Source organism: Epinephelus moara, chromosome 17 (assembly GCF_006386435.1).
Source record: "Epinephelus moara isolate mb chromosome 17, YSFRI_EMoa_1.0, whole genome shotgun sequence".
Lineage (NCBI taxonomy): Eukaryota > Metazoa > Chordata > Actinopteri > Perciformes > Serranidae > Epinephelus > Epinephelus moara.
This window is the reverse complement of record NC_065522.1, coordinates 10,915,620-10,930,756: the sequence shown is the minus strand read 5'-3', so window position 1 is coordinate 10,930,756 and position 15,137 is coordinate 10,915,620. Positions and strand designations below refer to the sequence as shown.

General features: G+C 41.2%; 3 protein-coding genes across 5 annotated transcripts in view; 2 read left to right on the top strand and 1 right to left on the bottom strand.

The window, feature by feature from the left end:
* Window positions 1-2,082, bottom strand: part of LOC126404056 (prostaglandin D2 receptor 2-like) — a 116,112-nt gene extending 114,030 nt beyond the window's left edge. The window contains exon 1 of the mRNA XM_050067019.1: window positions 1,653-2,082. The gene's annotated coding sequence lies outside the window, so the exon portion shown is untranslated. The remainder of the gene's footprint in view (window positions 1-1,652) is intronic.
* An 801-nt stretch (window positions 2,083-2,883) lies between these two features.
* Window positions 2,884-4,720, top strand: LOC126404059 (uncharacterized). 3 transcript variants are annotated; one of them, XM_050067024.1, is made up of 5 exons: window positions 2,884-2,957; window positions 3,085-3,795; window positions 3,903-4,028; window positions 4,112-4,155; window positions 4,267-4,720. In XM_050067024.1, the coding sequence occupies exons 1-5, from the start codon at window positions 2,903-2,905 to the stop codon at window positions 4,384-4,386; spliced, it is 1,056 nt and encodes a 351-aa protein (XP_049922981.1). In that variant the 5' UTR covers window positions 2,884-2,902; the 3' UTR covers window positions 4,387-4,720. The 3 variants fall into 3 exon arrangements, with proteins under 3 accessions (XP_049922981.1, XP_049922983.1, XP_049922982.1); XM_050067025.1 differs by having other exon boundaries at window positions 2,902-2,957; window positions 3,187-3,795; XM_050067026.1 differs by lacking the exon at window positions 3,903-4,028.
* A 6,802-nt stretch (window positions 4,721-11,522) lies between these two features.
* LOC126404681 (uncharacterized) lies at window positions 11,523-14,215 on the top strand. Its single transcript, XM_050068057.1, has 6 exons — window positions 11,523-11,562; window positions 11,648-11,992; window positions 12,555-12,890; window positions 13,597-13,728; window positions 13,818-13,849; window positions 13,973-14,215. The coding sequence occupies exons 1-6, from the start codon at window positions 11,523-11,525 to the stop codon at window positions 14,144-14,146; spliced, it is 1,059 nt and encodes a 352-aa protein (XP_049924014.1). The 3' UTR covers window positions 14,147-14,215.
* The last annotated feature ends 922 nt before the right edge of the window (window positions 14,216-15,137 follow it).

Below are 15,137 nucleotides of genomic sequence, written 5' to 3'. Positions count from 1 at the left end.
CCCCAGGACAAGCACCGCCCCAACTTACATGTGTCGATAAGCGCTATGTCATGCTAGTGGCATGGCTGTGGGAATGGCCATGTCAGACTGTCAGTTGTTTGGTCGGTTCACCACTTGGGTCCAGACTGAAATATCTCAGGCATTACTGGATGGATTATAATCAAGGTTTGTACAGACATTCACAGTACCTAGAGGATGAATCATACTGACTTTTGCGATCCCTTGATGTGTTCTTCAGCGCCACTCTGAGGTTCATATTTGTGGTTTTGGGTTAAATGTCGCCAAAACTATTAGAGGGAATGCTGTGACTTTTGCTACAGATTTTCATGGTGCCCAGAGGATGAATCCTGTATGACGTCAGTGATTTTCTGACTTTTCCTCTAACATCAACAGCAGGTTAAGGACAAGAAAAATTAGCATCTGCATCAAACAACATGAACTTGTGCACTTTTGACAGTCTAAAAGTCCATTCACATTGAGGACGAATACCCGCGCGGTTTATTCTCGCGTAAAAACACATAAGCTGATTTCATGGGTTCTTATGGAAGTTTGCACACCAGGGCAGAACTTTCATGCAGTGAAAAAAGTTTCCGCCCAGACTTTGACCCCCCGCAGAATTCACTGGCGGAACTACACAGCTGGGCCAATGAAATTGTTTGTTTATAGTGACATCGCGCAGACCCGGGACAGTCCAAAATCCAGTCAGGCATGACAGTATGGGAGAAAGGTTGATGAACCTCGTTTCACAGCACCCTGTCCTTTTTGATAAAAGACGGGATGATTTTATGAGCAATGAATTAAAGGACGACGTCTGGCAGTCCATTTTCCAGCTTGGTGGCTGCGGTGAGAGTGGTAAGTGCTAAAGAACGTTGATGTTGACGCTTGTTAAACGTTAGCTTGCAATCTCGCTGCTGCTGCTACTCTTGTCCATGTTCACCCACACCCATTCACACTGCACGGACTTGGAACACAACAACGCGAAATTCCACAGCGCATCCGTACCTGGTTTAAACGCGGAAAAGCGCTGTGCGAATATTCCGCAAATCCGTCCTGCATTTCCGAATCGCGGCAGAGAGAATGAACCTTAACTAGGATATTTTGACAAAACACAGCCCAGAACATATAATTTACAAAGCACGCTTTTTATTTATGTAACCCTTTCACCACCTGCTCATTAAGTATTTAATTACTTTATGTTTTGCTAAATAAAGTATTAAACCCCTTTAAACTCAAATCTGTTATGATATGATGAAAGAGACATCTCCATGCAAATACACTGTCTAGGGTAAGCTTTGACTCTCACTTTCACAAATTATTGATTAGAGGCTGACGGGAATACTCATAGGTTTCTTTCTTAATAAAATGCAAATGAAATATATGAATAACCTTGTTAATGTAAAAATCATGAAATGACACAAACACAGTATATTGCCTTTTTGTTAAAGATATATTAACACATTTCAAACGCACAAAAACACAGAAACCCTCTAATGAAAATGACAAAAGAAAATACCCCAAGTGGTCTTTAGTCTGTTCAGCCTTTTTGAGTGCACTCTTTGTTTGGATAGTTTTTTTTTTTTTTAGCAAACTTGCATTTCTTTTCGTTGGTACGCATTAAAGTTGGAGCTCATGAAGAAACAGGGCATCAGTACCTCCGTATGGCCAATGGCAATAACTCCTACCGCGAGGAAAATCCCTTGTATGCACAGCAGCGATGAGCAGCGCAGTCCTCAGCCTCACCCAGCAGCAAGAGAAGTCCATCCACGACACCCGACATGTCCACTGAAGCTCCGCAGGTCCTGCGATCCCCTCCGACATAACGTTACATACAGGGGAAAATGCGAGTAGGGACTCTCCCGCAATGGCGGTGGCTAAGCTAACTTGGCTAACTCAATTTGCAGCGAAGAAACCACACTCGGTCTTGCGGCAAACAGTCTGACTCACTCACATAAGCGCGAGGTATCTGGCAACTGTTCTCAGTCCAACCTTAGGGAATAAAAGCGATAAACATAACATAGTCTGTATCCAGTCTCACATGGCTCTGAAACTCTGCCATTGACCTCTCTGCTCGTCAGCAGCGCGCTTCCTTCTTCTTCCTTTTTCCCCCAGGTGAACCGGAAATACCACTTTCTCTGGGGTCATTACTCCTCAAAGGTAACCAAAATTACTTTTTAGCTTTTTAAAACACTGAAACAATGAAATATCTTTTAAGGCACATATTTTAACTATAACATATTTATGCATTTTAACTTATTTAATTCTAATTCACCTCCATGTAATATGAACTTAACTATGACAACTGAATATTAATCAGGCGTCCTATTAATAACTCAAAATAATTACACTTTTTAAGGAGAGAAATAAAGGAAAATATAACTGATATCTATCAGGTTTTTACATTTATTTTAAATTCTGACCCTTTATAACAGCACTGTTTATATGGCCCACAATATGGGAAAAACTGTTGAGTATTAAAGAATTGCTCAAAATATTGGTGATCAAGCAAATCTATTTTAACTATTAAATAAAGACAAAATCTGGCAAATAATCTTCACTCTGTTGTATTCTTAGTGTATGTGACAGATAGTTGCTGAATTATTATGCATTTAATGATCTTTTTAGTGCCAAAGGTTTGGCATAACTGAGTACTACTATACATTGTTATCATTAACATTATCATGAAACCTCAAACTGAATTATGAATCAACATCTTAACTTCTTAAGACTGTAACTAAACACACCATGACTGTTAAACCAGTTTTCCTACAGTGGCAGTGAGCATGTGATCAGGTTTTCAAAAGAGGCAGTGTCACTTCTGGTTGGCCAATCAAAGGCAGGCTTGTCTCTGAAAAGTGAAGAAAGGACTGAGATTCTTTTCATTCAGTACGACAATTTGAACAAGATGACATCTCCAAAGTTTGTTTTCTACCTGACATGTTTGTGCTTTGGAAAAACTGGTGAGTTTTCTTTTTCTCTGTAATTTGAATAGTTTTAAGTGTATGGCCACTCCTCATGGCATTGCTTCTGATATTTCTTTATGTTTTTCATGTGTTTGTGTTTGCTTTGTCTGTCCTATCACCTCAGCTCAGACAACTGATGTGAAATTCTCCTCATCTGTTCAGCAAGAGAGTGGTTTTATATCAGCTACAATTGGGGATGACTTGACTTTGCAATGTTTCTATGAAGGTGATGTTGCAGCAAGGTTTTACTGGTATAAGCAAACTCTGGGGGAGAAACCAAGGCTCATCTCTACTTTCTACAAGTATGAAACAAATGGAGTTTTTCACGATGAATTCAAGAACAATCCACGCTTCACACTGGAAACTGAAATCGGTAAAAATCACTTGAAGATAACAGATTTGCAAATTTCAGACTCAGCTACTTACTACTGCGCATGTAGCTATTCATACAAGTTTGAATTTGCAGGAGGTACAATTATTTACGTGAAGGGTTCAGGTTTGAACGTCCCAGCTTTGGTCCATCAGTCAGCGTCTGAGACCATCCAGCCAGGAGGCTCTGTGACTCTGAACTGTACAGTACACACTGGGAGCTGTGATGATGGAGAACACAGTGTTTACTGGTTCAAAAACTCTGAAGAGTCTCATCCAAGACTCATTTACAGCCATGGAGGCAGGAATGATCAGTGTGAGAGGAAACCTGACACACAAACACACACCTGTGTCTACAACCTGCCGATGAAGAGCCTGAATCTTTCTCATGCTGGGACCTACTACTGTGCTGTTGCCTCATGTGGACACATACTGTTTGGAAACGGGACCACGCTGGACTTTGAGCGTAAGTAACTTCTAACTGAAGCTGACTCATTCATTTTTCGGTATAATGGGCTACTACCTATTGACACTTAAATTCTGTAATGTCTCCTGGTGTATGTCTCTTTACAGACGAGCTGGACTCTATTGTCTTAGTGTATATCTTGAGTGGAGCTTTGGCATTCACCACCATCCTGAATGTTTTACTGTTTTTTTTACTGTGCATGATCACCAAGAGAAACAGCTGCAAATGCACAGGTACTGTAACTATTCTTTGTCACTTAAAGCGTGTACTCACATTACACAGCATTATAACAAGGGAACTTTTCATTCTTTTTCAGAGTCTCATGCAAGAGTATCAGCTCCCTCCACAGTGAATGCAGAGGTAGTTTTTGTTCAGATTAACTATTGTATTACCATTTTTATAGCACAATATTTTTGGACATAGTTTTGATTTCTCTCAAATACTATATTGTGGTTTATATTTTACTATCAGGGTGATCAAGGCGAAGAAAGCATCCATTACGCAGCTGTAGGACAACACGAGGTCAACAGATCTAGAAGACAAAGGGACAACAGCAAGTCTGAATGTGTTTATTCAAGTATAAAGCAATAGAGCTGTATGTTTTTCTTTTTGTGTAACAAGACTAATAAAGGCTTATACAGAAGAAGAGGGTGCAACGAGATTATGTAATGAAGAGCGAACCAGTCAAAGTTTAAACAAAAGAAACCAATGGATGTATAATAATGGAGAGCACACCGGACAATGAAAAGAGAAAGTTTTGAACAACTAATATTACAGCTGTGTATGTGCTCTTAGAAGAACTCTGGTAACAGCCCTAGCATGTTAAAAGCCACCCGGAGATGGTAAAGAGAGCTTGCAGTGACCTATGCAGTCACGGTAGGCCTGTGTCTTATTTGCTCAATCTGTTTTCAGTGTACTTCGTCACATTTACTATTAAAACTACCCTAAAAGCTTTTTTTGTGATAGATTTTTGAAATGTTTTGGCATTTCCACTCAGGTTTTGTTATGTTCAGAATCATCTGAATCCAACAGGAGAAGGAGGATCTTGCCACCAGCAATGAAAACTAGTGCAGAGAGGGGCAAATTCACAAAGAATGTATTGCGGCCGTTGTTAGCACCATGAATTTTGGATCATTTGCAACCGCTCTTTGCACTATCTCAAGGTCCAATTCACAGTAGATATTGCACTTGATATTACAGCACAAACTCACCCATAAAATTTTGCAGCTGATTGCAGTTTGCCTTTTTTTGCATCTGATTGAAATTACCCATGTGGCAAAGTACAAATGTTGCCTTTGTGCCATTTCTTTAAGGAATTTGAAGCTGACAGCCACTTACTACTATACAAATAGCTTTTGAATTTTGCAGAAGGCACTTAGGTGAGTAGAAAGGGTTCAGGTTTAAATGTCCCAGCTTCGGTCCATCAGTCAGCATCTGAGACCATCCAGCCAGGAGGCTCTGTGACTCCAAACTGCACAGTACACACTGGGAGCTGTGATGAAGGAGAGCACAGTGTTCCCTGGTTCAAAAAGCTCATTTTTTCTGTCGGCCACTGTAATAAGCAGCTCCTCTATGAGCAAACAAATAGTATCAGAAAAACACTGATTTTTAATGTGAAACTGCTTCATTCAGGTTTTTTTTTTACCAGTTTAAATCACCCGATTAGTTTGTTTTGGAGAGGAAAACACCTCTGCGGATAATTCAGCTCCCCATTAAAAAACTCCTTAACATCTTTAAAATTATCAGTGAAAAAAGGTGATCACAGCTTAGCAGGTGCTGAGCTAGCGGCCTTTCCGACATGCCAACCAGCATTGGAGACACACTTGTTTGTAATGTGAAATTGCTTTATTCACTTGTTTTAACCTATTTAAATCGCCGGGTCTGTTCGTTTTGGAGAGGAAGGGATCCCTGCAGATAACTTGGCTCTCAGTAAAAACCTCCTGAACAATAAGCACTGAAGGAATCCTAACCGGGAATTCAGGAATGGCACATGGGAAAAGTTTCAGCTGGTTGCAATCGGCAATCCTCACCACTAGATGCCATTAAATCCTACACACTGTTCATTTAATTAGACAGGACCACATAATTGTTACTCTAAAAGTGTAATGCAGACATATCGTAAATATATTTTTATCTCAGTATGAATAATGTAAAGCCTCATCATGCAGTGATCTGATTAAACAGGCTTTTCTACAGACAACATAAATAAGTGCAATGATTTTGGCATGGACCTTGTTAAAACAAACTAATTCCTACTATCTCTGTGACAACAGGTTGCAATAGGCTTCCTTGTGTCTGGTGCCATCATAGCTACTGTACTGAGGGCTTCCACAATCTTACTATAATAACAAAAACTCTGTCTGTGTGTCTGTCTGTTCCACGTTTTTCTCCCCACTGACTTGGTCAATCCATGTGAAATTTGGCACAGTGGTAGAGGGTCATGGGAGGATGCGCATGAAGCAATATTACATCAATTGGCCAAAGGGGGGCGCTATAACAGCCGATTGAAATTGCAAACTTTGAATGGGCATATCTCATGCCCCGTATGTCGTAGAGACATGAAACTTTGCACAGAGATGCCTCTCCTCATGAGGAACAAATTTGCCTCAAGAACTCATAACATCTGGTTATATAGATTTTCTGCAATTTTGAATTTTTTGAGAAACACTTAAAATCGATCTCTTTGTAGGAAGTTTGACCGATCTGCATGAAACTCGGTGAACATAATCTAGGGACCAATATCTAAAGTTCTCTCTTGGCAAAAGTTGGAAAACTTACTAAAACTGAGCTTTTATAAGGCAATGAATATTGCGGAGGGCATGGCTCATCACATAAAGGTGTATAACATCTCAAGGGTTTCTCTGATCACCACGCAACTTTGTAGGCATATGACCACACATAATCTAAAGGGGACCCCTCCATTACTGACCCCATCAAACAAAATGGGGGCGCTAGAGAGCTCATTTCTTATCTAGGCCTAACCGCCATATCGATTTTTACTAAACTTGGTAGATATGTAGAACAGGACGCCTCAAGGTGACTGGAGAAATTGAACTCTAATTGATTAAATGGGTGGCGCTATAACAACAGAAAAATGCTTAAAAATGGCTAAAACCCGACCGATCGCTGTGGCTCCCCCTGTGGACCAATGTTGTTATTTTTAAAATTTTTTGTATGATTAAGTCATGGTATGGTATGCTGTACAAAATCACAGAAACTGTCAGTGTGTCATTCTGTCAGTCTGTCATTCTAAACTGTCAGTGTGTCATTCTGTCAGTCTGTCATTCTGTCTGTCCCACGTTCTTCTACTCACTGACGTGGGCAATCTATGTGAAACTGCACATAGGCATTGAGGATTGGCATAGGTAGAAGGTGACAAGCCACCATGGACTAGTTGTATATGAAAGTGCAAAAATGAAATCATTGTGTGTGTAAACCAGTACTGCTGGCTAAAATTTAGTGATGCTCTGTGCTGAGCTAGTGTGACACTTTGAACTTGATGTGCATGTGTGTGCACCAACAAACCACAAAAGGTTATTTTCAAGTGTGGTGAGCTAAATATGAACTAATGAAAAAAATGGAGCTCAGTGGGTGTCCTTTACAAATAATTTGGTTATATGAAAATCAGTGAAATCATATTGAGAGATATACCATTGTACCATTGTACAATTCTCTTTCTGCTCTGTGGTTTCTAGGTATGAGTGTCTCAGATCATTTCCAGAAAGCATCTGGGAGGAAGTCACTTTTTTACATAGACATTGCAGAGTGTAGGGGGCTCAATACAGTAATATAATAACTGTTTCAATGTACAAAAGGGTATGTGGATGTTTTGAGACACACCTGAAGTATTGATTAAGACAAAGTTCATGAGAATGATCCTCTCACTGTGAACAGTTTTCAGTGGAAGTCATTTCTCCCGTCTGAACAAAAACTCTGACAGTTTATTGTATGGTGTGTGGCAGTAAAAACCCAGCCAGAACTTCTTAAGCTCACTGATTAACATGTTGTTTCTCGTGTGCCTAAGTGTAAAAACCCAATCAAGTTAAGTACAAACTTCTCCACTTATTCTAAATAAGAAAGCAGATTACTATATTTCTAAAAAAACTTCCTTAAAATACGTTTTCACTACTGAAAGATGGTCTTTTACAAAATGAGGCTGTTTTTGCAGTAGAAAGAGGTGGAAAATGCTTTTGGAATTGGAACTATGTGACCAGAGAGAAAAGAGAAAAAGGGCTGTGGCACTTGCTTTTGCTCAGGCTACCAAAATGTCTTGCACCAAACCAGACCGATAAACCCTCACCCTAGTGGGTGATGTGCTGCAAGTTGAGACTTGAGATGCACCATTGAGGACTTGGCTCAGATTCTGGAGTTACTCTCTTATCCTGAAGCATCCTCAAGGAATCTAATCCCGTTTGATTTGGCGGTGGGAACCTCTTGCGACCACATGCCTTTGCTGATGTTGACCCCAGTGGGATTTGAACCCTGGACCTTCCGCAGGGGAGATGAATGCTCTAACCACTACACTAGGAAACCCCTGAAAGAGTAAGCTAAAATATGTTCTTGAAAACATTTGAGGTGAGATATAGGCAACTGAGGAATGCAATCTTGGTTTATATTTTATCAACACTGCTTTGTTTTTGTGTTTCATCATTCCACCTATGTTTTAACAATACAGGGAACAGTATGGCATCAACTTCCTGTTTACACACTCTCGTATTACAACCAAACAGCGCACTAAAATATGCATCTGAGGACATTTTAGGGTCATCAGCTGGGTACCCTCCTTCCCTGGTATTTCGATGATAGGCCAACCACACCTCCAGAGAGCTCATGAGCAACATCTGGAGTGCCAGGTGCAGCCCAGTCCTCCTGCCGATGCTGTCATTTTGTGCCCCAAGTGGGGTTTTCCCTCTTAATCCAGAGCTACTGGCTTTTCTAGTTGACCTCTAATGGGATCCAACCATGTGGATGAATGTATTTTTACCAGTAATATTCATCTTTGAGATTTCTGCCTCTAATAAGAGTAATCAGAATTTGGTAAGTGATGCTCACAAGATTAAAAAACAAATCAATTAAAAAATTTAGCAGAAGCATATCTGTCCAGAAATAGTGTCTATGTTGCAGGTGTAAGTGGAACTATGTACTTTTTTACTTTTCTTCCCCCCCACGCCAGCGACAGCTGCGGCTTGAGACATTATATTTTTGGGCTGTCTGACCATCCATCCATCCGTCTCATTCTGGTGAACATGATGGGCTCTAGTTTCCCGGCGCAGTGCAGGGTGGCGCAGGGTGGCGAACCCCGCGCAGAGCTAGTTTCGAGTAGCGCAACCCGAGGCGCGCTCAGTTTGGTAGTTTGGCAGACCGAGGTGCGCTGAGATGGGTGTGGCGGCGCAGCAGGGGGAGGTGTCGACAGATCCAGCTTGGCGCAGTGACAGTTTCGTGCCAAAAGGCTTCGCCGAAGGTACGCTAAAAGCTCGCCAGCCGAAACCAGGCCTACTGTCAGCGCAGGCGGAGCACAGCCGGTGTAAGCCGAAGTTTGGCTGACCGGCAGACAGTGCACACACGTCACCAAAACCTCACAGGCAGGTTTCCAGAATATCAGGCACATTAATAATGCAATAAATAGCCACAAAACCACTATTCAATGCAACTATCTGCAATCAGCACATAAATGTATCTCTATATCGACTGTCCCGTCACATCTGATGTCAGATCAAAGGGGATTGGCACCGTTTGGCACGTTTGGCACGCGTAATGGAAACCCAACCTGATTTGATTAACACAGCTGCAAACTAATGAGTTCACATCCCTCTCAGCCAACCACAAACAGCCACAGCATCAGATAGGGAGTATATATTCAGCATCTGTCATCTTAGAAAAGTCAAAAGAAAAGAAACAGAGTGAGACTGCGAGAGAGAAAGAGAGAGCGCGCGCGCACGAGAGAAACGCAACATTGATTTACAATTGTGGTGACCTCCTCCCAGGCTACCTTTGCATCATCAGCCCGTGGAGGTCTGCTCGCAGTTCCGTATATTCGGACACTGCGAGCTTGGACCTCCCGGACCAAAACATCAGTTTCCTCCTGGGAGAAGTTTGGCCGTCTGACGCTGCTGCTCTCTTCTGCCATGGCGAATTGAGTAAACTCTCATTACGCCTTCGCGCGGCGCATTTAAGGGCGAGGAGAGGGGCTCATTTGATTGGTGTGATGTGTGTAAAACCCACTCCACGCCTTCTCTCCTCCCTCTTTCAGACTTGCGCAGGTAGGAGGGACGGAGGTGGGAAAGAGGAGTAGCTGCGCCAGGCGCATGGTGTGCCAAACTTGCAAAATCTGCCTGGCCACACCCAGTTGGCGAAGCGCAGGTGCGCTGCGCCCCCGCCTCGCCCGGTCTGCGAAACTAGAGCCCATTATCTCAAGAAGGCCTAGAGGGAACTTCTTTAAATTTGGCACAAACGTCCACCTGAACTCAAGGATGAACTGATTCAAACTTGGTGGTCAGAGGTTACTGTGACCTGATCCATCGCATTCTTGTGAATGTAATATCTCAAGAATGCCTTGAAGGAATTTTCTCCAATTTGGCGCAAACATCCACTTGAATGCAAGAATGAACTGATTAGATTTTGGTGCTCAAAGGTCATTGTGACCTCAATCACATGTTTTTGTCCATAACTCAAGAATTCATTCGCTAATCATGACAAAATTTCACACTAATGTCTAACAGGACAAGATGATGAAGTGATGATATTTTACATTCAAAAGGTCAAAGGTCAACTTCACTGTGACATCATAATGTTCTGCAAAAACAGTTGTCTTCACCACCATTACTCAGGTTTAGCAGGGGAGACATTTGGTCAGATACTGAATTTGCAACACATAACTCGGGTGTCCACCTTGGAACTTTGCTGATTGTATAGATCATCTGATTTGTGTGAAGCATCCATGTCCTAGAATTTGTAGCTTTTCTGCAGCAACATCCATATTTAGAAGCACTGTCATGGCCCCATGTGAGTCTGGACAGACATAGATGAAAACTGAAACTTGATTGGTTGGCGGTGACATACGTTAAAACTTTCTTGCACTAATTGTAGTTTTATTATCTACAGTATTCTAGTTCTCCAGTTGGCTCACCTCATATAGGTCAGTGCAACCAAGTGCTAGTGTACTATAGTGCAGCTGCTGTTACATATACATATATATATATATATATATATATATATACATATGTATATGTTGTTTTTTTTGTTGTTGTTTTTTTTTTTGATCCATTACCAATACCCACATTTTCTCTCTTACCAGCCTTTTGCATTTAAACACACATTCAGTTTGAGGTCATCTGTCCCTTTGATAATTCAACAAAAACAAAAACTTGTTTGAACATTCTTCTGGAAAGTTTGCATCTAAATTGCAGTTTCCATTTTGCCACCCTCATTGTGGTTTACCTGTGTGTTGCCATGTAATATCAATGGGGTCATGACTTATTGTCTCTTTACAAAGAACAAGCATAGTGTGACAACAAATCATCAAACTATTTTAAACTCTGCTGACACTGATGTAAAAACAGGCCAGGATGAAGGGGTTTTTGGCTTTAGTGTGAACCAGCCAATCGTGTTCTGCAAGACCTGGCATATGTGGCTGAATGTAGGACAAGGGGTGAATCTCTTTAGTCTACTGTTGCTTCAGTAAGTCAGAACAGCTGTGGAGAAGAAGTCGGATCAGTGAAGCAGACAAGATGCTGTTCTTTGTGAATGTTTCCCTGCTCTGGTCTCTGTGTAAGTAGCAAACATCCACTTATAAAACATTTTCATTAGCATAATCACACAGAGAAGCTGATTATATTGTGTTTGTGTATTTCAGGTGCGGCACAGTTAAGTGAAATCTCTCAGCCTGTTCGTTTCCAAACAGTGAAGCTCGGAGACTCGGCTACCATTGAATGTCACATAAGAAGTGAGCTGAAAAAAAGGGTGTGGTACAAATTCACCACAGGGAAAGGACTACAGCTTGTGGCAGCATTCAATTTTTTCTTTAATCGGAGTATATTTGCTGATGATTCTCATCACCATTATTCAGTCAAATTTGACAAAATCAACAGTCATCTGAGCATATCCGAAACAACATGGGAAGACGCTGGAACATACTTCTGTGGAGTCATGCACTTGAACAAAATTCAGTTTGGATCAGGGACCTTTCTGATGCTGAAAGGTATTTATTTTCTGTAGTTAATTATAGTAACAACCTAGTCGCCAGAAGAAAATGTTGGCATTGTACATTATGGTATACCATGGACACATTACATTTGTATATTTCATACATATCATATAAATGTTTCTAAAGTGACATAGTATATTTGGGGTCAGATGGCAAGACACCTGCCAAGCCGCAGGCCACTGCTGACCAACAATCAAAACTGGTTGTGCTTTTCCAGCTGCTTCTTAGACCCTGAACATAGGCGTTTTTTAGGGACCTGCCGCTGTTCTTCCATCTGGGATAGTGCCATGAAAAGCAGTTGTTTTTTACTGGACATTGCTGTGTTTCCTGATGAAACAGTGGCACCAGCTGTCTTTTAGCGGGTATTTCAAGCCAAAACACGTTTTCCGAACCATAACCAAGTGGTTCTTGTGCCTAAACTTTATAATAATGTACAAATGTAACCTATCCATGTTTGGCTACATTTTTTCTAGCGATTAGGTTGTCAAAGCGATCTTATTGCTCAAGGTCATTTCAGTTGAATGTAAACATAATGTCCCTTGATTTCTCTCCCAAGGTGTGAACATAATCAGTGACTCTTCAATCCAGCAGTCGAAGTCTAAATCAGTCCAGCCAGGAAACTCAGTGACTCTCAGCTGTTCTGTTCATACAGGTCACTGCGCAGCAGAACATACTGCTGTCATGTGGCTGAAAAACTCTCATCATTCTGCTCCACAAATGATTTACTCCTCTGGGAATAAGATCTGCCAGAAGACAGGGAGTGGAGACTCTACCTGTGTGTACAACCTTCACATGGGGAACCTCAGCTCTGATGATGCTGGAACCTACTACTGTGTTGTGACTTCATGTGGACGGACGCTGTTTGGGAACGGGACCAGGATTTATATTTACAGTAAGCCAGAAATGATAAATACAAATTTACAAGTGTTGATTTTGCAGTAACGAAATAGTGTAGTTGACAGTGCCTTGAGCCCCACAAACAAATTGCTACTTACTTTTACTGTCTTTAGACCTGTTGCCACACGTCAAATCAAATAATGCTGCTAACCTACCGTTTAAATCCAAGGCAAGCTAGAGCTGAAATTAATGGATCATTCTTTTAGTCAATCAGCAGAAAAACGTGAGTGTTTGAGAGTGCTTTGGAGGCGCAGCAGTTTTTCAGCTGACACTTTGCATCTGGTTGCTATGATGCAGTATATCAGCGGAAGCAACCATATCGGCACAAGGTAGACAACTGACCCTGGATGAGGGGAAGACTGAGGCATGCAGGGAGAGAGGACAGACCCGCCAGCCTGTGTGTGTTCATGAGAGGAAACAAAATATTTATAGAGTATATTAACGTATTCGTCATTGAAAAGCATTTTTACCCAAAGTTGAACATTTTACAACTCTTGGCGGTGAGAGATATTAAAAGCCTAACCAATAGTGCTCAGTGCAAAATTCATGCCCAGCGCCTCGCCATACTACTGGCATTTGTAGTGCAGTGTGAATATGTGATGCCTGACCTCTGTTTATAAAAATGGAGGACATTGCACTGCATTTTTTTTTGTATTAAAAATCGAAATGACGCACTGTTTGTTTGCCTCTGTTCATCGCAGACGCTGCTGTCACCAGACCAGCTGAACTGAGTCCAACCATTATTGCACTTATGTTGTCGAACATCATTCTTGGGATTGTAACACTCGTTCTTATATGGACACTTTGCAAGAGACAGAAGAGAGATTCCACAGGTATTTAAAGTCATATTAACAGCTGTATATCTGCAGCACAATCAGATCCTTATGCAGTAACCACAACTGACTTATCCTTGTTTCCTCAGAGGCAATCGATGGATCATCTGAAGGCAATCAGGTAAGAATTTGTCTCAGCACCCACAGTGTTATATGTCAGCTGTATATGACCTTTCTGTTGATTTGCACATCTTTCTGTGTCTAGCCTTCAGAAGTTATTTATTTTCATTTTCATTCCTCACAGAGTGATGCAGTTACCTATGCAGCTGTGCGTTCTGCCCCAAGAAGCCTCCACCCAAAACGAGCTACAGAGAAATACAGTGGAGACTCTGTAGTTTATTCTGACATCAAATACTGTCACCAGAACCGAGAAGTTTCCTCTGGGCAGGGCAGACACACCAGGGAGATTGAAGGCTGATGGAGTTGGAATGCCTTGCTATCAAATGTATGCATTACTGAGTCGGAATTTGTCTGGCATCATGATGTATGATATTAATGTTTCTAAATAACACATGATTTGTTTCACTATTTTACCTGCTTTTTTTTTTTAACTTGTCATTTTTCTGTGGTTTCATCAAAAAGTGAACTACTGTGTCAGGCCACATCACAAATCAAGCTGTCAAAGGTTGACAATCAAGTGTTGAATTAGGTGCTCGTATGGCGGTCATATTTGGTTTGTAGGGACAGGTGAGTACACCAGTATCTGCATTTGTGTCTGTTCAACCAACTAAATTACCTGTATTCATATCTATATTAGGATAAACGGGGTGTGAGTGGGTGGAGCTTACAGTGAAAATGGGTGGGGTTTAACCAGAAGTTGTTATTTCAAGCCTGAAATTGATATGGGTTGATAAGAAGATGCTATATTTATTATTTATCAGAAAACAATTTACAGAACAGCCTCGGAATTGAGCTTAAGGTTATTTTTGATCACAAGACTAGAAGTCTGAATATACCTACCCAAATGAGGATTTTCCTTCATCACGAGTACGGATATTGATGCATTTTACTCAAATACTCGTACTCTTAAAACATATATTATCTGTACCGAAAACTCGCTTCATTCAATAATTCAGCTTAACCCCCCAAGCTGTAAGCAAAAGGCTACTGGGTGATGCAAAATGCATCATTTTGTATCATGGGAGAGAGCTAGTGACACAAGGGGCAACTTAACACTGTTCATCTGCACACACTCCCCACACCGCAGTGACACAGAGCTGGTCGAAAATCGGAAAAGCATCACTTTGATGCAAGACATAATAAACCAGTACTGTGGATGTCATAGACTTATACTCTTATGACTAATAGATGGGAAAAAAGTTTAACATTTGCAGTAAAGTGTTCCTTAAAGGTTAATTTATGGTTAGCAAAGGTGTGGTCTGACAAAGCAAGCAGTAACTGAGACACCT

What these genes read in the sequence shown, in the direction of transcription:
- LOC126404059 (XM_050067024.1), top strand. Translation starts at nt 2,903, where the DNA reads ATGACATCTCCAAAGTTTGTTTTCTACCTGACATGTTTGTGCTTTGGA. An exon ending in AAACAGCTGCAAATGCACAG is followed by an intron (nt 4,029 to 4,111) that starts GTACTGTAACTA and finishes ATTCTTTTTCAG; the next exon opens with AGTCTCATGCAAGAGTATCA. An exon ending in CCTCCACAGTGAATGCAGAG is followed by an intron (nt 4,156 to 4,266) that starts GTAGTTTTTGTT and finishes TTTTACTATCAG; the next exon opens with GGTGATCAAGGCGAAGAAAG.
- LOC126404681 (XM_050068057.1), top strand. Translation starts at nt 11,523, where the DNA reads ATGCTGTTCTTTGTGAATGTTTCCCTGCTCTGGTCTCTGT. An exon ending in TTCCCTGCTCTGGTCTCTGT is followed by an intron (nt 11,563 to 11,647) that starts GTAAGTAGCAAA and finishes TGTGTATTTCAG; the next exon opens with GTGCGGCACAGTTAAGTGAA. An exon ending in GATCATCTGAAGGCAATCAG is followed by an intron (nt 13,850 to 13,972) that starts GTAAGAATTTGT and finishes CATTCCTCACAG; the next exon opens with AGTGATGCAGTTACCTATGC.